General features: G+C 40.1%; 1 protein-coding gene across 4 annotated transcripts in view; it reads left to right on the top strand.

Annotated features, from left to right (window-relative positions):
- The window catches only part of PTPN5 (protein tyrosine phosphatase non-receptor type 5), an 85,237-nt gene that overhangs the window by 42,167 nt on the left and 18,685 nt on the right, over positions 1 to 24,385 (top strand). For 2 of the 4 annotated variants that reach the window (XM_050898135.1, XM_050898134.1), the window contains exons 5-10: positions 6,595 to 6,761; positions 7,700 to 7,819; positions 9,658 to 9,741; positions 14,353 to 14,591; positions 17,553 to 17,742; positions 20,552 to 20,636. In XM_050898135.1, the coding sequence (XP_050754092.1) occupies positions 6,595 to 6,761; positions 7,700 to 7,819; positions 9,658 to 9,741; positions 14,353 to 14,591; positions 17,553 to 17,742; positions 20,552 to 20,636 (885 nt within the window). Of the gene's footprint in view, positions 1 to 6,579; positions 6,762 to 7,699; positions 7,820 to 9,657; positions 9,742 to 14,352; positions 14,592 to 17,552; positions 17,743 to 20,551; positions 20,637 to 24,385 lie in introns of all 4 variants that reach the window. The other 2 variants (XM_050898137.1, XM_050898136.1) reach the window with 1 other exon arrangement.

The raw sequence follows: 24,385 nt of genomic DNA, 5'->3' as shown, positions 1-24,385 counted from the left end.
CTGGCAACCAGGTTGCTGGTATGTAGACTGAGTCTTGGTGAAGAGTTTTCCATTCCTCTGTAATGTGTCAGAGATGGTAGTAACAGTTGCTTGGACCTCTTACTTGGATTAATGGTATGTCAGGCTTATGTCTTTTTTAAGCTCTGTTACACAGAGGAGAATGAAGTCTGTAGTTACAGTTTGCAGTCCTACAAAGGACCACTGGATGAATCTAACTGGCTTCCAGTAAGGTACCAAAGTGATTTTAGAATTGCTTTGGTGCCTTGCAGTGTTTAGTGGTAAACTTAGTGGGATATGTGGATGTCTGGGTTGTTGCTTTGAATTAAGCTGTCTGGTATCTTCTGAAGTAGCTCTCTATGTGGTTTTGCATTACAAATGCAAGATCTACCGGCCACAAGTCCTTGGCAGCTAGAACTTGGACTTTTTCCAGAGTGGAATTGGAAGTATTGAGGCGATTACATTGTTGTAAATCCCTTCTATGTCCAGTCAGGCAGTAGTAGGTAGCTGTAGGGTGCATTTGGGAATGTTTTTCTTTGCAGGTCTTAATCTGGATACTTCTAGGGACTAGATGCTCTCCTCCCAGTCAGTGTTTTGTTCAGCCATTTGTAAAAGGTAAATGTATTGAACTCTTGTAAACAGAGCAGGTCAGGGATCAAATAGAGTAGAAGTAGTCAGTACCATATCATGACTGGGAAGGTCAAAAAAAAGTTCATAATGGAGGAGCCAGAGAGAAAGAGATGCATTCTTAGGATTACAGCAAGTGCTGGAAATAGCATTCCCAGCTTTCAACACAGTCCATTCGATCTTGAGTGTAATTTTTAACATAACTTGTCAGATGAGTTAGGAGTGCAGGGAGCATCAAGAAAAAACAGGCTTTCCTAGGTGGTGAGTTGTATCCATCTATAAACAGTAATGATGCAGCTTCTGTCATTATGTTTAGCTCCTTAATATCTGAGATTGGCTGGTTGGTTATAAAGAAGTCAGTAAAAGTTTCTGAGGTGTAGAATGGTGACCCATCAGTTGGTTTCCTGCAGAGAGAGGAATGTAAGTACACAAGTTGTGTTTGCAATGCAAGTATGAAAGGTGCCCTTCCTCTTACCCACTTCCTCCCATACCACTGCAGTGCAAAAGAAAGATTGACTTTTGGTCCAAAAGCTAATTACTCTGTTTCTATCCTTCTCATACTGCAGTGGCAAGCAAAAAAGAGAGTGTCTTCTCAGCCAATACCTTTCTGCTAAAGCTCCATTCTTTGATTAGATGTGCTGGAGGGTAAAAAGACAGCTCAAGCTACCTCTCATTCATGTGCACTCTGAGGCTGCTCATTCAGCTTTGATATGTCTTGCCAGCATCTGGACTTGCCTGCAATCAGTGTGCCTTACGACCTGCAGATTTAACAGGATCTTGACCAGATACGTGAAGTACAATGCCAGGGCTACGTCCTGCATATGCAATTTAGGTGCATGTGAAAATAAGCAATTGATTTGCAGACCCATACCCATATCGGTAGTATACGTTCATCTACTGTTCTCTAATCAATAGCAGGTCTCCCTAGCAGTTAGATGGAAATTGGAGACAGTGATTTCAGTAGGCAGTTGCATTTTGATATCTGAAGATGTAGAGGCTATAAGTGGATTTGGGACTCTGGTGTGAAGTGTTGGTAATCTTGGTGGATATGAAGTATTGCTGGCATGTTCATACTTGGCAATGCTTCCGCACTGTGGTCCCTTCCTATAGAGTAAATTCTTGCCATGCACAGCCGTCATGAAGATATAGATGCGTTCAGAGGGATATGGATCTCCACACACATAAAACAAATGAGACAATGCGGCTGAGCTGCTGTGGTGTGTTGACTGCTGCGGCTTGAGAGTTGGCAGAACAGGTGAGGCCTGTTTTTCCCTCCTGTCTTGTGGGTCTGGCAGGTAGTTCCACAGAGCTCAGGGATTCCACCATGAATGAAGAAGAAGCCACCATTAACAAAATTTGTATTTCCTAGTGAAAAGGCACTACCACCCAATGCCCCAGAAGCATATTTCCCACAGGCACAGTGTGATGGATGTAAGTAAAAGTGTAATAATTGTATGAGCGCTATATTTTCATTGCTGGAGTACATTTTATTTATATTATGAAAATCCTTTTGGTAAGGAGCAAGTCTTTTTTCATCTCAAAAATTAAAATTGTTAAATCAAGTCTGCCAACAGAGCTGTGTCAATTCCTTGAGCATTAGCACCCATGCACAAGAGAGGACACAAGTTCCTTTTAAAGCTCTAACTTCATTGGGAAATACAGCCAGGATACGTGGTCCTGGGGGGTTGTTTTTTGTTTTGTTTTGTTTTTGTTTGAAGGCTCTAAGTATGAATCAGTTGAGTTACAGAGCTGCTAATGCCTCCCCTGCAGCAGCATTCAATTGGATCATGGCATGTTTGTTACTGCAAGGCATTGTTGACTTAGTTATCATTACTACAGTGCCTTTTAGAAGTCTAGTACTCTAAGCACATGTTTTTCTGAGAGTGTATATAGGTATTGTTTCATTCTTCTGCCTTTTATGTACCCATATATGAAGTCAGAAAAAGAAAGAGATGGAGGCACAGGGGTTTTTAAATGGGCGTTGTCTGAGTTACGGAAGCCAGCTGTTACCTTGTGAGTGGACAAAGATGTTTCCCTGTATAGATTATTCCATGGCAAAGTGTTGTGCCATTTATTTTTGGCAGCTTGTACTGGTGGCTACGTTTAAGGAAAGAATACAGGATGAATGAATCACGGGCTTGATCCAGAAAGTTCCTTTCCCTGAACAGCAAGGATGAGGTTAAGTTTATGGTGCTGTTTTGAAATTTCAAGTTGCTTTAACAAGCCATATGGCTGCTACAGATGTCAGAGACCTTTTAATTCTTCTGCCAAAGGGTTTTTTCTAGTAAGCGAAGTCCTGTGTCAAAGCAGAAGTACTCATGGAACTTGAATCCCAGTCTCCATGATGCAGGAATTCAGGAGGATGTCACATGGATGTTAGATTTCACTGTCAGTCAGATCAATAGCAGAGGAGAGGCTTAATTCACTCCTCCTGGATGTAGTCAGCCTTGTCAGCTGTCTCAAGACCTTCACGCTGACGTTGACACAAGAAAACTTTACTGATATCTCATTTATTACCTAATCTGTGCACTGAAAGAATCCACAGCCCATTAGGGCAAATAATCCAAGAATATAGGATTGCAAGATGACATGTGAATGGTAGTTGAAGTATTGTTTAAAGCTGACATAGTTAAATCAATACAGATTCCTAGGTGGGCATCATTGTATTTGTTAAAATCTAATCTTTTGTGATTTGGAGTAGCAAATTTTTGTGTGGACTTTAATCCAAGGCACTTTCTTTGTATACCCAAGGCGTGAATCTTAATCTATACATTTATACGTATGAATTGAGACAGTTCTCCATTATTTTAGTTCTTGCACCCGTTGTCTTTTACTGTATTGGTGAAAATACCTGTTGATAATGGTATCAATTCAGCAGAGCTGGAATCCTGGCCTCCTAGGTCCATAGACCAGATCTCTACCTTATGCAGTGAAAATAATTGAAAGTATTAGTAGTCTATTGTCCTTCATATAGGGCAGTCATAAGAAGGAGAATGCGACTCCTACAATTGTACTGCTGTTGCTAGACAACACTGGAATACTGGGAACTGGGCTTCTGGGCTGTGGAGAGGCATAGATCCCCATGGTTACAGACACAGAGTGGTCCCCTAACTTGGACGTCTTTGTTCCAGAAGGCGTGTGGTCAAGTGGCCTTCATGTCGTCACATTGGAGTCAGGGTTCTGTTTCCAACCTAGACGGAAGTGACCTTGTAAAATCTCAGGCTGTTACAGATATGAAACAAAGAAATTCTTTTTACCTGCTGCATAAGGCAGGTGACTGAGCTTTTGGTCAGCTAAAAAAAAGGTCTTCTGAAATACGAAATATTATGACTTATAAAAAATAGTTGAAAGCTGAGCTTGAAATCTACATTCTCTGGCTCCTTGTTCTGGTTGTCTTCCCAAAGATGTTTTAGTTCTGCTCTGTGTGTATTTTATCTTGAGCTTTGGGGAGGAGTATCCAGGAAAGGAAGTCATTAGGATTTGGAAAAACCGTAAATAGGTTCATTAACCATTCTTAGGGACAGAGGTGCCTTATTTAATGCAGATAAAGGAAAAGTAGAACTTAAAACATGCTTAGTGAAAACGGAAGGTCAGGGACTTTAGGAGCAAGCCATAATAAACTATATGTAAATAGGCATTTTTGAAGGTTTATATCTCAGCCGCAGGTGCATGTCTTTGCATGGATGGCAAAAATAATTTCTGACATCAAGATTCTGTCCCTGCTAAATTTCAAATCCCTGTTCCAAAACAGAGCATAAACATCCCACAAAAACAGCAGGAAAAAAATGGCGATCATTAACAAGGGTTTTCCCCTCAATTCTTGTCCAAATCCAGTAAGAAATGAAGCAGTTTGTAAGCTTGAAAATTTTCAACTTTAACTGTTAAGTTTTAGCACGTTATAGCAAATGACAACAAAGGTCAGCATTGAAAGTATTTAGGCAGCCTTAACTGTGGCTGCTTAATGTGGCCGCTGTGTTGTCCTCCTGGAGAACTTTGAGTCCAGCTCTATGTAGCATGTTATCAGAAGTCAGGTGTTAAGTGTATGGTCAGCGTCCCTGGACACCAAGGACTGCATCTGGGCTCTCTGTGTTTCTTGGGGGTGTTTGTCATGGACTGTAAATTACTGGCTGGAGCCTGAAAGACAGAGAGGTAGAGCTCCCATGATCTCTTGAGCTATATTCCAGAAACTGTCTGCTTTTCTTTGAAAAGTGCTATTTTCAAGCGGCTGTCTTCTAGCATTAAAGACATATAGATGAAAGTGAAGGAAGTTTTACCACTGTGAGAAATACAGGCTGGGATTGTTGGCCCTTCTGATTTTACCTCTTTACTTCCATCTTTTTCCGTGTTTTATTGACCTATATTTAATATGAAATTTTGATAGTGTTTATGCAAATTACTGTACTGAGTCCGTCCTGGCAAATAGTCAGTTAATTTCAGCATATACCTATGGTATGACATACAGGGGTGTATGTCTATCTAGATGCACATGCTCTATGCTTCCTGAGAAATACCTGTGTAAAGAGAATGAAAATAGCTACATATAACCAGTTATACCCAGCATACCCTGCTGAGGCCCCTACGCATCATAAACTGACTGGAGATATTTTGAAAATGAGAAACCGGTAACCTGAGCTCCTAGGGCAGTACCTGGTAGTACCTGCAGGTGCTCCTTCTTGTGTCTCTGGGTCTCCCCAGTCATTACACAATGACGACGCTCTTTTTGCTGGGCAGCTATGGGAATGGAGAACCTTGTAGAGGAAGCCATCAGTGTTTCCCAAACACCTTGTTCTCTTGCGCAGGGATGGATGTCCTAAGGTCTGTTTCAGTGAGGGGAGGGAGAACAATCACAGAGTGGGAATAAACATCTCATGTTCCTGTCCACTCTCACATTTTTGTATTTTAGAAATCAGAATGGGATACTTTCATGAATCCTTACTGTACCAATGGCCAGACCCTCAGCTGATACACGGATCCTATTTTTCATTTGCCTAATTAGAGCTGTTGCTAGTTTATGGATGCTTATCTGACTTAGAGTTACTATTGTGAGACATTTAGAGAAATGTCTGATGAGAGGAACATTTTGTAGAAACCTGACCTCAGCAAACCATGGAAGGGCCAACAATGTGTCCTTTCCCTGGGGCACAGGTGGCTGGCTTAGGCTTAAGGCTACAGTGTTGTGCGTAGGGCAGCTTTGGGGCTTTCCTCATGTAGAAAGATGTAAATCAGTAGTACTTACATCAAATGGGTCTGATCTTCCACTCCTTTTAGCTTGTAAATTAATTTATATCTACACAGACTGTGTTCAAATACTGTTACTGAGAGACTAGCCACTCCAGTGCATATTTCCACTGAATGGAATAGCATTACAAAATTATTAAATAGCTCCTGAGTGTGAATTCATCCAAGAAGTAGGTTATTAGAATAAAGTCTATTTTATTAGTGCCTTAGGACACTCAGCCAAAACCCAGAGCCCTTGAGCACTATTCAGACACATAACATGAAACGGTCTCTACCTCAGAAATTTATAATCAAATTAGACAAAGCAGACAAATAAGGGGAAATAGAGAAATTGAGGCAGGGAGGGACAAAATGTGTTCTCTGCCATCCTGTAGCTGGGAAGAATGGAGCTAGGAAATAGCACAGATGGTTCCTTTTAAAAAGTAAAAGCGAAAAGATGCAGCAATGTAAATGAGAATTTATTAACAACAAAGCCCAGGATCTGCACCTCCGGAAAGAAAGAGAAAATAATTTATCCACCCACACTCACTTTTTTCTGACAAAGGCAGGTGAATGCAGCACTAATAGAGTGTGATGCTCACAATCCTGAGCCACGCTTACTGATGCAGAACTGAGAGGTAACCATCGTCTCTAGCAAAACAATAGCCCTTGCAGCCTCCGCGGTGGCTGCGGGGTTACATACTATTCATTCCCTGCACATGTCATTTTCACGTGAAGGTCTTTCCAATCCAGCTGTTATGAAGTCAATGGATGAAGCTGAAGGACAACAAGGACAGCTGAACAGGAAGGAGCAGTCGCTGAAAACCTCCCAGAAAACAGCACTGCTTGGTTGGGCTGCCTGGTGGAATGGATTAATGCCTGGAAACAGCATGTATCTGTTTGTCCTCTCACAGATACTGGTAAGGCAGCTTGTCATTGCTTTGAAATGCTGGGACCCTTCTGTTATGCTTTGTTGGCTTGGGAGGTTTCCTCCTCGTTCATTGTAGATGTAGCAATGGACATAGCTGCCGTCCTCATTTCTGCAGCCACCTCTCACAGCCTTGCTTTGCAAACAGCCCCTGCCTTTTGATGTCCCAGACTCCCATCCCATTCCCTGCCCCTCTGCAAATGCCTCCTTTGCCAAATGAGCCATGTCCCAACAAATCCGTTTTCTGTAGCTGATACGTATGGGGGTAAATAACTGTCTTGTTAAAAAGTGGATTGGGAGGGTGTATCCTTTAAAGTTGCAGTGTGCCCCTCATGGTCGGGGATATCGGTATACCTCTCTGGGAGGGTGTTAAATATAGCATCATTGCTTTCATAGTTTTATGTTAACTGTGGTGTGTGCAGCAACCTTAAGTGGTTCAAATGAAATGTTTAACATGTGTATGTTTGTGTGTGTGTATCTGTTTATAGGGATGCCTATGTGAACATGGCTATTTGTGAGGGCTTTGCATAGTATGAGATAGGCCTTAGTAGTCTTTTAATAACATACAAAGTTCATTGAATTACCAGTTTTGATCTAAAAGTAATAATGCTGAAACTTCAGAAGTCAGAGGAATCTGTTGCTCTTTCGATGTACAGGCTACCGTGGGCAGTCCTTTTTGCTTGTGTAGATCAGAGTAAGCTTGCTTAACTCAGTGATACACATCTAGTTAATGGTAGCTGGGCAGTTAGCCTTCAGTATTTTTATTCTTGTTAAGCTACAACCTAGAAAATACCTGACTTCTTAAAGCAAAAATGATGATCAACATGAAATCAATGAGAACTAAATTAGTTAATTATGCAGTCTTGAAATGAAAATGAATGTTTATATAATGAGAAATGCTCATTATGTATTTTCTGATTGATTGCACAGCTTCTCTGCATGATGCTGTGGTACAGCACTTATGGGACCATCCCAGCAGCTCAGAATGCCTTTGACCTGCTGTCTTACTTGTTTACCCCATTTAAACAGTTTTTGTCAGATCAAGGGGAGGTAAGTTCCTGTACTCCTCTCTGATTATATAGTTAATGTCAGTAGCCTTGGGTGGCGCTTCTAATATCTCTTCTGATTAAAAGTATAATGCACATGTGCTTCATATAATATAGTGACTGTTGCATTGTGTGTGTGTCTTGAAACGGTGAAAAGATTTTTCTGAAAATAGATCCATACTTTATCTTCAAGATACAGGGCTGAATTTTTGGCTATGATGTTAGATCAATGTGCAAATGATTGCAAATGAAACAAAGCAATAAGAAATCAGCCCACTAAGGTTTAGTCCACAGTAAAGGGAGAGATGGAACTTAATTTATTAGGATGGATAGAAGCTTAAATTCTGGAAGAATGGATCAACCCACATAAAGGGTGCAAGTCACAAGATACTCAGTCACAAAATTCTATTTTTGTTGAGTGTTTAGAGCATATCTGTGTGCAGTAAAAGTACTTCAGCTGTACTAGGTGTACAGATTCAATTATATCTACAAAGCTACCCCAGTAAAATTGCTTAGCTTCTCACCATGACATAATGACACGTATACCAGTATGATTCATCTGATAAATTACTGGCGTAATTATACCCAGTGCAGATTTCTCTAGTGTGGACAGAACCTTAATTAACTGGTGAGCAGCTACTTTCAAAAATCAGGTGAAATGTATTTGCTATCAGAATGCTTAGATTCGTTGTACATAATCTTTGTAGCAGAGGCTATGCAGTACAAATAGGAAATCTGACTCGGTGCCTCTTGTGGCTGAAGTACAGTGGAGCCTGTTTTCTGTGTTCTCTTAGCAATGTTTATGAGCTGCATGTCACCTGCTCTTCTGTTTATTTCAAAGAAGCACTTTTTCTTTGCCCTTTCTCAGTTGGATTTATTATGCACAGAGCTCTTCATAGAGTATTGCCTGTATCTTATTTGCAGTGGGTCAATCATTAACAAATTGTTCCTTACAGAAAATCCCTGATTTATAGGATTTTGACTTAAAATAAGTGATCAGTGTGGAAGAAACGGATTCCTAGAATGCACCACAAGAACACCCCAAGTATGACTCTGTGCAGATGTTCATGCATATCTTTGAGGACTATTTATTATAGCACTATTTACCGTGGAAATTTAGACTTGAAAACAGTAAAGACAAATTTTCTGACATTAAAATAAGCAAATGAAAGCTCTTAACTCTGAATTTCTCTTTAGCTGTACTAGTGGGTCAGAAACAGAGTAAAATTCCTTGCCCACTGAAGCCCATTAGAATTGAATTTTACACCTACTACTGAGAATAGGCTGAACTCTAAACTACTTAAATATGACTAAGACATCGGAGTGAATTTCACTGCCAGTGCTGTGAATGAACCTGATGGTATTTCACAGAATGCATAGAAAACATAGAAAAGTCCTCTGTGGCTGGGTTTTATGTAAGGACCCACAAACACGGGAACAGTACTAAACTTCCTTCAAAGCCCTTTGCCACAGTATAAAATTACAGTGACTGTGGCAATGAAACATTGGTCCAGGCTGCAAAATTGAATCATGGATCGAGACCTCAGTTTTGGCAATGCATGAGGGTAGGAAGCAGATTTCCTGTTTGCCTTCACAGTGAAATCTGGTTTTTAGACCTTCTGAGATGCTGAGGCTTAGAGATGGTTTCAATTTCAATCTCCTCCAAAGCCTGGGATTTTTTCTGTTGGTGGTGGTGGCTTTTCCACAGACAAGAGTATGGTATGACTAAATCTGCATGGGAAATCCGAGAATGAACACACAGTTTGCCAAGAACATGCATGCAGACGCTATACTGTGCCCCTAAATACTTTATGAATCATTGTCAATTCTGTTGTTTCACAGGACCTGTCTAGAATCGGGAGCATTGTGGTATCATACATCCTGCTGTCTTTAGCTTCTCTAGGACTGTTATTTGTAGGATCTCTGGTAAGTTACGATACTCTGCAAACTATATTCATGCCCTTTTTCAGTGAGTTTTTATAAGATGTCTAATTTACCAGAAGTTGTTGAAGTTATGCCCAAGTTTATTGTAAAGCAACGTCTCTGGGGTTATTTCTATATAATAATATGCTTGCTTTACCTAGAGGAATCTTGACTACACTTGCACTTACTCAGTTTCTTGATGAATTGGGGATTACACTGGTGGCTTTTGTTCTTGCCATCCACAGATGGGTAAACTATTTTCACTTAAATGGAAGGCATGTGGTCCAGTAACGGGACCATCTAATATTGCTGCCTTATGAATTGCCTGCAGAGCATCCATTGACTTAAGTGGCAGAAAGAGCTGTTCCAGAGCACAGTGTACTTGTGAATGTAATGCCCTTGTACATGTAGGCCAAGGCCCCAGCTGCAGAACAAGATTAGTGGCATGACTACAATTAATCTAGTTAGCTGTCAGCTGTTTGGGAGCAGGAGGAGTGTATTGTGTTTCTCCATTGATTGTGTAACTGGCACGAAGTTGTGTGGTAAATGGGAAAGCTATGGAGAACTCTTTCTTTTTAGGGAGCTCTAATTGAACATGGCTTTTCATACCCCTGTATACTGTTCTGTTAGAGTGGGAATGCAGTTACTGAACATGCAGGTGGAACATCACCTCCTTCAGCAGTGTACCTTCAGGTAGCTCAGGAAGCTGAAGCTGTGCTATGTACATGCTGTTTGAGTGATGCACAGTATAATGAAGTACATCATAGAATCACAGGACTGTTGGTGGGAACGGACCTCTGGAGATTGCTAGCCTGCTTGAAGCAGGGCTGTTGCCAACACTGGATAAGGTCAACCATGCATTTTTCTACACAGGTTTTGAAAACCTCCAGGGAACGAGATGTATCATCTCTCTGGGTACCTGTGCCACAACTGCGTGGTGCTCTTGGGGAAGAGTTTTTTCCTAATGTCTGATGTGAATTTCCCAAAGCTGAGTGTCCGAGCTGAATTTCTGCAGCTTGTGGCCGTTGTCCCTTGTGGTATCAGCTGCCACTACCAAGAAGAGCCTTGCTGCATCATCTCTGGAGCTGCCCTTCAAGTAGTTGCAGGCTGCTGTTAGATCAACCCAGCCTCCTCTCTGCCAGGCTGAACAAGCCCAATTCCCTCCACCTTTTTCAAAGGTCATGTGCTCCAGACCCAGACCTCCTTTGTAGCCCTCCACTGGGCCCACTCCAGTTTGTCCATACCTGTCTTAAACTGGAGGGTCTAAAATTGGACACAGTATTCAAGGTGCAGCTGCATCAGTGCCAAGGAGAGGGGAATACCTCCTTTGATTTGCTGGCCGCACTCCCTGGTGGGAGTAAATGAAAGCTCTCTGTGCCCAAAAATTCTGATCTCAGTTTGAACTGCTTTGCGTATGTAGTAACTCCTTGCAAGTGAATGCTTATACCAGTGTAGGTAAGAGCAGACTTGGCCCATTTTTAAATGTTGGTTAAAACTTTTGTACAGAAAACAGTTTTATAACAGTTTTCATGTAGTCAAGCTTGCTCTGTTTTGTATTCCTGTGGTCTGTGCTAACGGTCTTCTAGCTAGTGTGGAGGCACAAATGTCACTGTGTGACAGCCTGTTCTCTGGAACAGTCGCAGAGCATGAGAATATAAGAAAAGTCCTGTGAATTCAGGCCAATGGTTCATCTTGCCTAGTATGTTCTCTCTAACAGTGGCATTAGGAAGGAGAGGCTGTTCAGAGAGAGCGTATGACCCTTGTCCCTTCCTACCTACCTGTTACCTTACTCTCTGACATCTCAGGTCATGCTGCTTTGCAATTTGAAAACGTCTGCTTCTACCACTATTTAGGGAATAAGGTATAAAATAATCATTAGCAGAACATTGAAAATAATGTAGTGATGGAGATAAGCAGGGTTTCTAGAATCCCAGCCTGGTGGACAACAGATAGTTGCATGAAGACAGTTTTCTTTATTTTCCCTCTGTCTCAGCTGAGTGATCCCCCTCCCCCCTCCTCGGTTTTAAGCGATGCGCTGCCTAGAAGGGACCTTGAAGGGGTCTTTTACATTGAGGAGTGCCTTTATGATGAAATCTTTCTTTCCCAAATGTACCTTTCTCTCTTTATGGATGGACCTGATACATCAGTCCCACACTGATGTCTATACTAGATGGCATACCAGTGAAAAGCAGCTTGTGCATATTTTTTTATTCAGCAACTGTGGTAACTTACAGTAATGCTTTAGTAGTTCCCTGGGGAAGGGAGAAAATGTGCCTGTTTGTACGGGTACTTTGCTGGTTTAATGTAAAGCAACAACTGTTGGGCAACAACTGAGAAATGGTGGTCAAGCGGATTCTCAGAAGTGATACCAAGAGAACGGAGGCCCTGTCTGTGCACGTGCTAAAGTCCAGCTCATTCCTGTATCACGGAATTTGTGACTCTAATAAATGTAGAGTGAATTTTTCAGGAGAGCAGACCTCAGCTAGCATTTGAAGCACTTTTCTGAGAATACCCAGGTACTAGAACGCGTTGGGAGGTTAGCAATCACAGTGAAAATAAAAGGCTGGATAGAGTGCTTGAGGCTTGTATTAGTGATGCTGTCTGTTTTCTGTCTCATATAATGGTGTGTTAAGACCCAGGCAGCTGCAGAGAACCAGCATTGAGCTGTCTAGTCCTCCTGAACAGGTTTTCAGAGCTGACTATTTTTCCATTATTTAGTTTAACCCCATCACTTTTAAGTATAACTTAATTTCTTCCAGTGATTTGAGCAGCTCCTTATTTACCACAGACTTCTTTCAACCTAAAGAAAATATGCTTTGTTTCTTGGGTGAACTTTTTGTTCCTTTGGATTTACAGTGTGTTAAATCACCAGTAAAATCAGTCCTGTGTCACCATACCAGTTCTAGAATCTGTAACATATAATTGGTACCTAGACCTTACACTTGGCCCTCAGCACAAGTGTTGATTTTAGTAACAACAGCAATCTCCAGCAGTACGAAGTTGTTGAGCGGATACTTTACACTGTGAACTGCTCAGCTGTTACAGTATTGCAGTATGTGAAAGAACCATGGCTAGTACTGTGGGACTGCCAAGCTCTAGAAGTCATCTTGGGGAATGAAAATAGAATCAGATCTTCAGGCTTCTTGCTTGTCATCCAACAGGCCAAGCATGTAGGACAGACTCGGTTCAGACTTGGCCCCAAATTTGTGTAAAATGAAAGTCTAGTAATCATGTTCCTATGTTTGCTTTTGTAATTACTGTGTACTCTGAATAACTGAAACAAAAAAATTTGTTTGAAGTAACTGTCAAATGAATACTGCTGCTTTGTGAGAGTCTAACATTCATTAAAGCTGACTATGGACAGAAATTAAAACTCACTTCACTTCCTTTCATTCTTTAGGCTCAGAGAAATGAGGGTACATGAAGACACAGGCACAAGGAAATTGTTGTTTAAAATCCTATACAAGCTAATGTGCTTTAGTAGCCTAGGAAGAGAAGTTTGACCTTTTTTAATGGCACATTTTCTAAATTCAACTGCCTATTTAAAACCATATAAGAAAAGGACGGAAGAGACTTTACTTTGGAAAATAAGACCTGTTCTTCTTAGTCTCGAAAGAATGCGTGACAGTACAATACAGTTTGTATAACATTTAGCCTGAGTGATACTGCTCCTAGTTCAATGCTAGAGGGATGAAGTTGGCCTAAAGTTCCAGATCCTGGAATTCAGAGGTGGGCTTGAAATTTTTTACTGAGGCCTGTGTGGAAGATTAAACAGTCTGCTGATACAGTCTCCAAATCATCTAGTCTGCCACAGCATCTGTGCAAACCAATATGATACAGTAATTTTTTAGATTCCTGCAATTTCAAACCTTTCATTAATTTATATGATAAACTTTAATATTACATCTATGTCCTAGAACGTCACAAGATTTATTATTTAATGTCTGTACCATGTTTAAATCAGATAATTAGATTACAAAACAGTCTTTGCCACTGACAAAAAACTGATATGAGCATTCTAAGCCTCAAACCCAGGTACATCAAAATCAAGGCCTCTTTAAAAAATGATTGGTTTATACATGAATTCGGGGTACAGTGCCAGATTATCAAAGATGTGCAGTTCAGGAAAATTATATTTACTTTTCTTAACCCAGCTATATCTAAATTTTAGATGGAAAACCATTAAGTCAGGAGAGATATGTAGAACAGTATAGTAGATTTTTATTTTATAAACAAGCCTAGGAATGGTAAGAAACTGAACAAAAGGACAGTGATATCACGTTGGCTTGCATATAATGGTCACAAGCACATTCTGCTTCCACTGTATCCCCGAGTTAAGCCTGGCCAGCTTTGTGGAAACCTCTGTGGCTGAAAGCAGGTTTGAATGGGTAGATGTGAATCCTTGTAACATGCACCACAAAGCTACTCCTGCATGGAACATTCCTGTCTTCTACAGTACTCTCCAATTCTAATAGATTATAGTGAGCTGGGATGCTGCCCTAAAGACCCATCCTCTAGGCTGTATGGAAGGGCTGCCCTAAAGACCCATCCTCTAGGCTGTATGGAAGGGCTGGCAACAAGCAGAAAGCTTTTTTAAATGTTTGTTTCCTCCAGTTTTGGCATCTACTCAGAGCCCGTCCAGACCCCCCCTTTCCGCTACAAGAGGACAGACGCCAATCTGTGAGCCGGCAGCCTTCATTCACGTACTCAGAGTGGACAGAGGATAAAAATGAGGATGACTTCCTAGATTTGGATCCCGTACCGGAGACTCCGGTCTTTGACTGCGTAATGGACATTAAAGCGGAGACAGATCCAACTACTCTAACGGTTAAATCCGTGGGCTTGCAAGAAAGGTAGGGTAGATGTGACTAATAGGGGACAGTCTGGACCCAGATTTTGTGGATTTAGGAGTTCTGTGCCTGGTAGGAAGCTTTATTGCCTTCATGAATGTCACTTTAAAATGTGGTTTTAAAGCCAAGCCCCTGCTTTATTTCCTGTCTTATTTTCAGTCCAGTCATAAATATAAATATATTAGCCAAAAAACATACAGTTTCTAGACAGCTGTCAACAAGTCGTACTCAAAAGCATCATTTCTTTCCTTTGAAATATCCATTTGTGTTTGATCAGTCTCTTGCCATTCCCCAAGATGGCAACTGCATAGCATGAAATCCACTATAGGGCGGTGAAAGCTCTTACCTCTGAAAGAGGTGGATCTTGTTAATTTTTTTCTGTCACTCATACTGGAGGATTAGTCCTTTCTCCAAAAGCAAACCATAGGACAAGTGATAATCTGCAATAATTCTCATATAAATGGGTTAGTCCACAAGCAAATGAATTCCTTTTGAAATTAACCCAGTAATGAAACTTTGGGGTGAGCTGGTGTTCACTGCTTGAACCATCAGGGCAATGGAGCTTCTCAGAGAGATTCACAGCTGGGAAAAGGCAGTTGTAAGATAAAAGGAAGATTTTTTTCTGGTTTGTGTTCTTTCAGTTGTCTTAGTGAAATAGAACAAAGATCTTGATGATAGAAATCCTGTGAAGAAATTGTGCAAAGGTGATGATGTTATGAATAAGAATGAGGTTGCTGAAGGGACCAGCATAGCAAAGTATCACCTTTCTTTATTTCTAGGTTTTCAAGCTTCATTGGAGTGCTAACCATAGTTAATCTTCATATCTAAAACTTAAAACAAAAGGCAGAACTTAGATCTTAAAACGTACGATGCTGTTAACAAAGCTCCACATGACACAGTAAAAGGAAATGTTACAGAAGAGGCTTTTAGTTTGCACTCTGTGAGCTTAGAATGTTTTTTCTCACTTTATTCTTGGTTACATTTGTCCTAAAATGTTCTCCCTTTTATTGTTATATTCTGCTTTAAATATGAGATTGCAGTAACCTCTGGGGCTTGTCCCTGAACCTGCTGCTATCAGTGAGTTTTGCTGTTGTTTTTCATTATGGGCAAGATTGTGCTTGAAATGAATCAATCATTTGTGCTTTTCACTATCCATGATTTCATCCCATCTCTCTCATTTTAAAGATGCTGACATTTCTTCTCAGGTGACCACTAGCCTGCGGAAAAGATACTCACTGTTTCAAGAGAATTGGGGAATATCAGTTGGTTCAAGTAGCGAATTACAATTAAAAAACTGTCGAAGAACTAGAGATGGGAAAAAGAAAGCAATTGCTTGAAGTTCTCACACTAGGTAGAATGTGTACACTTCAGATGTAAAATAAACTTGTTTTCAACATACATGTGTGCTTGGGAAGCCAGACATCATTTCAGGTTTGAGCTATGCTCTGACAGATTTCATTTACGTCAAGCATTGGTCACTCTTCCTTTGTTTGGTATTGTGTTGAATTATCTACCTATCCCTCTTTTGCATCCATTCTGCTTCTCCATCTTACTTCCCTCTCATTCTTTAACCACCTACACCATTGGAAGGGTAGTCACTAGCTAAATTCAAACAGCACTGAATGTTACTCTTAAGAAGAAACAATCTCATTTCCTCACACTGAAGAACTATTAATATCTCTATGTATTTAGCCTCTTCCACCTTAAAAGAACCAAAAACATTCATTATCAAATGCAGCTGTTTCTGGGGAGGAATGGAGTAGCTATTTAACAGCACGCAGGAGGGTAGGGTCAAAATCTTTTGAAAGGTGTCACTAAAGATTCAGTGTCTACCACTAGTGGTCATGTTTCATCCAAAATCATTTCCCCGTGACTGTGAATCATAGCAGGAGGCTGGCTGCACATTCTTTTGGAAAAACTCCTGAATCCAGAAAAGGGCTGTGATCCAAGTAACAACTTCTACTGTCTTCTCTGTGAGCTGGTCATGCCTGCATGTTTACATGGGTTTTCAACAGCTCCTGCAAACACCTCCTAACTAGATTTTGCCAGTTGAGAGTCATCAAAAATAGGCTTACTGTATGGATGCATAGAACATTGCACCTAGTAATCATCATATTGTGTGATTTTATTGTGTTAAAGATATTTAAGTATAGATTCGCTGATGGCATTTGAATCTTACTTTTGTCTGTGATATGCGAGACTGACAGAAGCTCAGAAATGCTTTAAAACTGCATTCAATAAGCAATGCAGGCATTTTGACTTTTTTGTTTTGCTGTGTGGCTAACTCACAGTAAAGCCACTAAAAATTTTACACTCAACAGCACCTCTGTTTTTAATGTAACTGTTAAAATGTTAGGACCTTCATTTTACCCTTCCCATGATGTACTGTTGTGGAAAGAAAGTTTTTCAGACAGAAGAATTATTCACTGTGATGGTTGGCTTCTCAGGTCTTTATTAATGTTGAACTGGTAATGTTTATCCCAAGATCTTACCCCACTGATGTTGTCTGTGCTACTAATAAATGGTTATTCAATAGGATCTGGCCTGATGAAAACTAAGACCAAGATTTTCACCTATGGTGTTTAAAATGTCGGTCCATATTTGGGCATCTGAAAATATGGTGTGATTTATACAAGTATGAAAACTTTCCTGCAGTTGCCTGCTCAGCACCATTGACAAGCAAGTTGCTTCTATTTAGGTGACAAAGTATACAGTTACCTCACTACAGACAACACTTTGAAACTGTTGGCCTTCATATTCCGGTGTACAAAATCATCTTCTGGTCTTGTCTACACAAGAAGCATCACCCATTTTTCACAGTTAGTGACCAAAACGTACACAGCAGAACCAGCTGGTTGTTTTTCTAAAGTTGCTGTTTATCTGTCCTTGAGACTGTGTCCGTTGTTGACAATGATGGGTCAGTCTTTTCTGTTGTAAGCAAACTTTGATCGCTCTGTTTTGTAGGAGAGGTTCAAATGTTTCACTCACACTGGATATGTGTACCCCAGGCTGTTCTGAGCAAGGTTTTGGCTATGTCATGTCACCACGGGAACAGTCAGCCCGAGAATACCTCCAGACGGCATCAAACATCCTTACTGAAGAGGAGCTGCACAAGAAAGCACTGGATCCTTTCATACTCCAGGCAGAGTTCTTTGTGAGTATCTGACCTCTCTCTTCTAGGAGCATCAGAAAAATGGGATGTTGTCTCTTTTCTATGAACCTTGCTATTGTTTTCTGAAAGTCTAAAATTAGTACATACAAACTCCAGTTCCATCAGTGAAGCATTTAATGCAATTCCCAAATTTGTCATCCCTTGAAATGACAATGTCTGAAAGCTTTCAGTGATATTGTCCCTTAAAACTAGAGAATTGGTTCTGGCAACAAAAAAAAGCTTTGTTTTCACAAGTCTTTTTTTTTTTCTGTCGGCGTGCTACTTTTTCACAAAAAAATGAAACTTTTTCACTAGAGTACAGAAGAAAATCCAAGTTTGCTATAGGCATAACTTCTGGAATTGCCCTAGGGATGAAATTAGTCCAAGTGCATGCTCTTTGCTGTTGAATGCTTGGCATGGAGCTACTTTCCAAGCCTGAATGTTCACCAGTTAACCGAAGCACAGGATGGCTATGTCACTCAGCGGGAGCCATAGAAAGTATGTCTTACTGAGTTTTTTTCTGCACAAAAATTATTTACTAGTTGTAAGCCGCTCTGTCAGTTGCTTTTAGGATTCTGAAGTATGTTTCCATGGCTCACTGTATCCACTGTTGCTTTGGGAGAAAGAATTCTTCGCCTCATTTTGGGAAAAAAATATACGTACACAGATGAAGCAAGCAGTTGAAAATTTGATTTCTAAGTAATTTAGGATAAAGGCCAGATACATTTTGCGGTGTAGTGAGTACACTGGCTTTTTAGATCTTTGCATTCTGTGAGTCTCTTCCCTAATTGCTTGAGTATCCATGTGATAGGCATTGTCATGTTTATTATACCTGGCAAAAAAGGCGTTGTCATGTTTGTTATACCTGGCAAAAAAAATACGCAAAATGCTGCAGTGGCTATGAGTATTATGTCTACTAGGCAGGGTTATAAATTCCTGCACAAGATGGGAGGTACCCAGGGCACAGTCTTTGCATGCTGGAGTATTTCAGAGCACATGATCAAGAGCTACTGAAGTTGATGCTGCCAAGTCAAATACTCTCTTAAGCATGGAATCTCAGCAGAGCAGGAGGAAGATGATGTTTTGCAACATAACAGCGCTTTCAGCCTGTCCTCTTTATGACCTGTAAGGGGCTGAAAGAGCAGGAGTAACACTTTGATTATCACTTTGCTGTCCTCCCTCCTTGTGCAATTTCAGGGTTTTTTTCACTTTACAAGCACAGAGGGAGATGAGATAGTCTGGACTTCTGTTTTAAAACAGACCGCCAGATATCTGTGGTCCTTAATTCACTTAGCACTGTACAAGTTGAAGAAAAGCATCTTTTGTGTAGGCAAGCCCTGATTCTTTTAAAATAAAGCATCTATTGCTGTTACAGGGAGGAAATGTTCGCTTAGTGAGTGTCTGAACTGACTGCTGAACAAGTCCACATACAGTTTCATCAGACTCTGAGGTGCATTGTAGCTTTCAAGCAAAGAAAATAATGTTAGAAGTAGGAAAAAATATGCTTCATTTCTCTGAGAGATTTTGAATTAGTTTTCCTGGTGTTCAGAAAATCATTCAACAGCCAAACTATCCCAAGCCATTTTCATTCTTTAATGAAAACTGAAAAAGCATAGATAAAAATGCTGTGTAATCAAAATGTCATTTCTGTAATTAAAAATTGTAAACTAGTTATTTTTTTATGAAACAGTTATCACCAGCTAGCTCTGCATCATGTATTTTCAGTCTAACTTACTTGGGTTTCAAAGTCCAGATCCATGATGAAGCAAGCAGCTCTGTTTCATTTTGGAAGAAAAGTCAGAGGGGACATCACTTGCAGGGCTAAGTCCTGAAATTCTTACAAGATTTAGAATTTTTAGTCAGGCAGTCTTCTAAAGCTCCAGAATTTAACATAGTACATAGCTCTGCTCATCTTAATTTCTTCCCAGAGTGAGGCTTGTCTCACTCAACCCTGACTCCTGTTACCTGTATGTCCAGTACTGGCCTCTCAAATCCAGTGTGCAGCAGCTGGGATGACCAGCTCTGCTCCCAAGCTCCCATGAGCCCTTTCTCTGCTGAGCCTGGTTAACACATCCTATCTCATCACATGCCTACTGACTCCACTTGGTGGAAGGTTCCTGTTTGTTCCTGCCCAGTGCTGGCCACTTACTTGCAGGAGATGAGTAGTGGAGAATAAGAAGCCTCTCCATCTTTGTGTTCTTTGCGTTAGCAGTGTAGAGAGCAGGTAGTCCCTGAACAACTGTTTTCTGTCCTTGCCCATGGAGCTTTAAAGTGTGGTGAGCAAAAAGAGTGACGTTCCCCCAGCTCCACAGAGTCAGGTCAGTACACCAGCCTGTCATAACGTGTGTCATAATTTGTTGCTGGTGAGAGTCACTAGGAGATTATTTCCATCCACCTTCAGAGAGGAAGAAAGAGTGTGAGTCAGAAAGGATAGTGTCTGAGGTCCATCGCTTTTGGAGCAGAGTATCTTGCGTACCACCTTTTGCTTAGTTCTGTGCCTACACTTGCAATTCAGTTCTAATAATATTAGGAGCTAACATAACGCTGTCGCACGTATTACTCAATGAATTAGTCACTATGAGCTTTTTTATATTAAGGATTTCAGAAAAGAAAGCCAGTGACAGTAAAAGGAAACATCAATCATATTTTGGTGGTAAATTGCTAGAAGTACTGTACCATATGTCTCAGTTGACTTCATCACTTTGCCTCCCTCACAGGCAGGATGTAATGGGCTTGGGTTTTTTATTCCTCTTGTGAATCTAATAATACTACCTACTGTGTTTTGTGGGTTTTGTTTTTGTTTTTTTAACAGGAAATTCCAATGAACTTTGTTGATCCAAAGGAATATGATATTCCAGGCTTAGTGCGTAAGAATCGCTACAAAACAATTCTCCCAAGTAAGTTTCTGCTTTTTAAGTCACTGAGGCAGGGTGGTTTATTCCACATGCTGAAGGGCTTTGCACTTTCCTTTCCAGAATGTATGAAGTGTGCTGTCACTACAATGTATTGTCCCAAGGCCATATTTATGAAGCAGCAACATGGCTTCAAAGCATAAATCAAATTTCAAAAGAGGTACAGACCGTGAAGAACCTAAGAGTCACTGAACATCAGCAGCACGTAGGTTTTTAAGTCATTAGAATTGCATCATTTGGTGCTGCTTAAAAATTCTACCCAAGAACTTGGTGTGTTTATACAGATGTTACTTAGTTGTTTCTTTGATTAAACTCCTTTAGAAGGACTAAATTCTAGCAATGTTATTTTTCCTGACCAATGTTTTTCTCAGAATCGTGCCTCAAATGCAAACTGAGAATATTGGGAACTGGCCTGATGGCATTAAGATGATCCAGAAAATCAAGATCTTTTTCTTTTCTATTACACTATTTTTATTTGTAGCCAGGAGTAGGAATTTTGAGAAACATTTTGGTACAAATTTTTACAAGTGTCATCATCTTCCCCTCTGTCATACTTAAAGTTACTTTGAAAAGTGATACAATTAGATGTCATGCATCTCTTTTTGCTCTAAGCCATTGTTGGAAGATGCCACTACTAGCCACAGTAGCTCTATTTGCAAAGCCCAAAAAGTTCAGTGTCAGGTTAGCAAAGATAAGTGCAGAGAAGTCAAAAATGTCTTCAGCTATACCTATCATTTTAGTCAATGAATCTGGCTTCGAAACGGTTCCAGAAGAGATTTTTTTGTCTAAACTTACAACTCCGGCAGCTGCAGCCAATGATCCAACGTGCGCAACCCTTCTGATGACTTTGTACCCCACCTTAGACCAGAAGTGTAAAAACATTCAGCCATGTTTCACTATTGATGTGCTAATGATTGAGGTGAATCATTCAAGTCTTAATTCACTGTTTTTGCTGGAAAGGGAAGATTGCAAAAGTGACTAGTGATTTCAGATGCCCAAGCTGCTAGATTTTAAAGTGATCTATATATTCTGAATTTGGTGTCTAATGTGTACTTTGAGAACGGGATCCGTTTTAAATATCTCATATTGGATGTTTAAACTGAAACATCAGAATTGCTGCCATTTTGAACACCCTGTTCCAGAGTTGTAAACTGATGCCAATTGGCCCACTACCATGTATTTTTAAGAATGATCACTCAGTGGGTTAATTATTTGCTGCAAACTTCATCTCAGCTATATGGATATCTGCTTACAGCCATTGTTGTGACTTTGACCTCTCCAGATAAGTAGTTTCTACCCTACCATGCCTCCAAGGGTTAACAAGCTTATTCCAAGCTCATTATGATCTGGATTTTTTTTTTGAATGAATTCCAAAACTAGTAACCTCTGTGCAACTTTGTCCCTGGCTGTGACCAAAGGATGGCTTGATATTGCTGAGGAAAGAAGAGGGCTGACCATTCACTTCTATCCAACTGCCTCCACTTCGAAGGGCTTGGTGCTGGCAGTAAAGAGGCTAGCAAGGAAAGCTAAACATCCCCTTTATGCTTCAAAGCCAAGGATCCCAGTAAATTATCCATGCAGAAAGTAGGGGAGGGAACCAGAGGCAAAATGAGGGAGAGTCCAGTACTTTTCAGGCTTTGACCGTCCACGCACTTTTGTTTCTGAGCTGACCAAATGTAGTCTATGCTGCCTTGAGTGTCTACCTAGCATTCCTCCAAGTTCTAGCTGCAGAAAGCAGTAATGGCAGGAACTGCTGAACAAGCTGCAGTACAGCAGACTCAGACAATTGATTATCATAGGGAACAGCAAATGCTTGATTACCAAACTAGAGTCAAACCCAAAATCTGAATTTAAAAAGTAACTAAAATTCCCCTACCAGCTGTATCGCCAGATGCAATCTAGGCAGTTATTAAAAGGTAAGCAGTCACTTAACATAATGATCAGTTACTTGCAACCCTAGAGTTGATTGTAGTGAGAGACATGGTAGTAGTCTGTAATTCATCTCATTTATATTTCTTCTATAGTAAATTCTTTTTGCAGATTCTCCAATTTTGCTGTTCGTAGTAAAATGGCTTAAAAGGTGACTTTTTGATGGCAGAAGGGTGTTTTTGGGAAAATGACAAGCTAAGGAAGTTGATTCAGATATTTCATAACTATGAATTTGTTTGCAGACAGTCCTCTTCTGGGGATGAGTCCTATGGCATTTCTTGGAAAATGATAACTTTTCTCTAAGATGCTTGGAGGCACTTTTTGAATATATAGAAAAGGATGTTCTTATTACAGAATTCCAGAGGTGGCAAGAACTTATTGGAGCATGTTGTATATCAATCTCATTGAATCCTTTTCTCAAGAGTAATGTCTAGACAGACTTTTTAAATTTCTACATACCTCTATTGCTTTTGCACCATTTTAAGTTATGCAAAACATTTCAGTTAAGTTTAGCGAGTTCCTCTAAAACATCAGACATAGTATCAACACAAAATGGCCATCAAAGAGACTGTGGAAAAAATAGCTGACATATCATTTGGTTTCTTAGAGATACAGACTACTACTGCTTTTTTAAAGGCGTGGTGTCTTCTTGAACCTGGCCTGTGCACTGGTTTTGTCCTGGGAGAAATTTTTTCATTAAGAGTAGGATTTGGTTTTGCTTAAATACCTCTCTATTGAAAATTTGAAATTCATACTGCAAACTGTTATATTGAAGTCTTGTTATGATTTTTTTTTTTTTTTTGAAGGAGGAGTTATTCCTGTTTATATATCTCTAAGAGATGTGATTCAGCTTTGGCTACACTTTCTGCAAAACAGTGCATGTTCTTGTATCAACAATGCATTAATAGGCCTCTCTTATATGAAATAAGGTTGAAACTGTTCACTAACCTACTACCTTAACAAATGTAAATACTACGTTAACAGAAAAAGCACAAGCCAAGTATTATAATTTAAAGTAAAAGCATATTCTGAATAATGTTTTAATATTTGTGGATACAGCAATAAAAAAAGTCCACAGTGAAAAGTAACTCAAATTCTACTGCAGTTGAGGAATGCTAAAAGAAGACTGTCTTTAAGTCTGTGGCACCTGTTGATAGAGTTCTTCAGATCCGTTTTATTTCTCCCTGAAGACCCACCATGAGATGGACAACATAGGATTATTGCTATTATTAGTAGGGCAAAATCATGTAATTGTTACTCAGACTTCAGCAGACTCCATGAATGACTGCATAAAACCTAGGCAAAGGGACTTCATGCAAGGGGTCTAACTACCCACTCCAGTGACATTTGAATAAACATCTGGCAACCAATGTCACCTTTTTAATGGTGTGACATGTTGCAGGCTATCAGAATTACTGATTAAAAAGCAGATTTTATCTTTTTTCTCACCATCTCCCCAGCACTAGAGACATGAGCAAAGTTGAGTGGGAGGGAACTATATTAGAGAGGAACTTGCTGGTTTCAGTACTTCTGTGCTATAAAACAGTATCTTTGTTAAAATCTTTGCTTTGCGGATTGTGATTATATTATCACATAATAGGTAACATGAATCTGTTCTGTCTGAGGACAGCATTTCATGTTGAGTCTGTGTTTGTAGTACTGTAGAAATTACTGTGTGCTTAGTCCTTTGTGCTTTACCCAATATCACAGTATTTTTGCATATTTTTTATTTTGTTCTGGTTTCTAAGCAGGCTGGATTTTTTTATGAAGAAGTCATCTGTGGTTTGTTTTTAATATTCTCCTGG

Source organism: Gymnogyps californianus, chromosome 5, assembly GCF_018139145.2.
Source record: "Gymnogyps californianus isolate 813 chromosome 5, ASM1813914v2, whole genome shotgun sequence".
NCBI lineage: Eukaryota > Metazoa > Chordata > Aves > Accipitriformes > Cathartidae > Gymnogyps > Gymnogyps californianus.
Note: the sequence above shows the minus strand (reverse complement) of the source record. Positions and strands in the feature narration are given on the sequence as shown.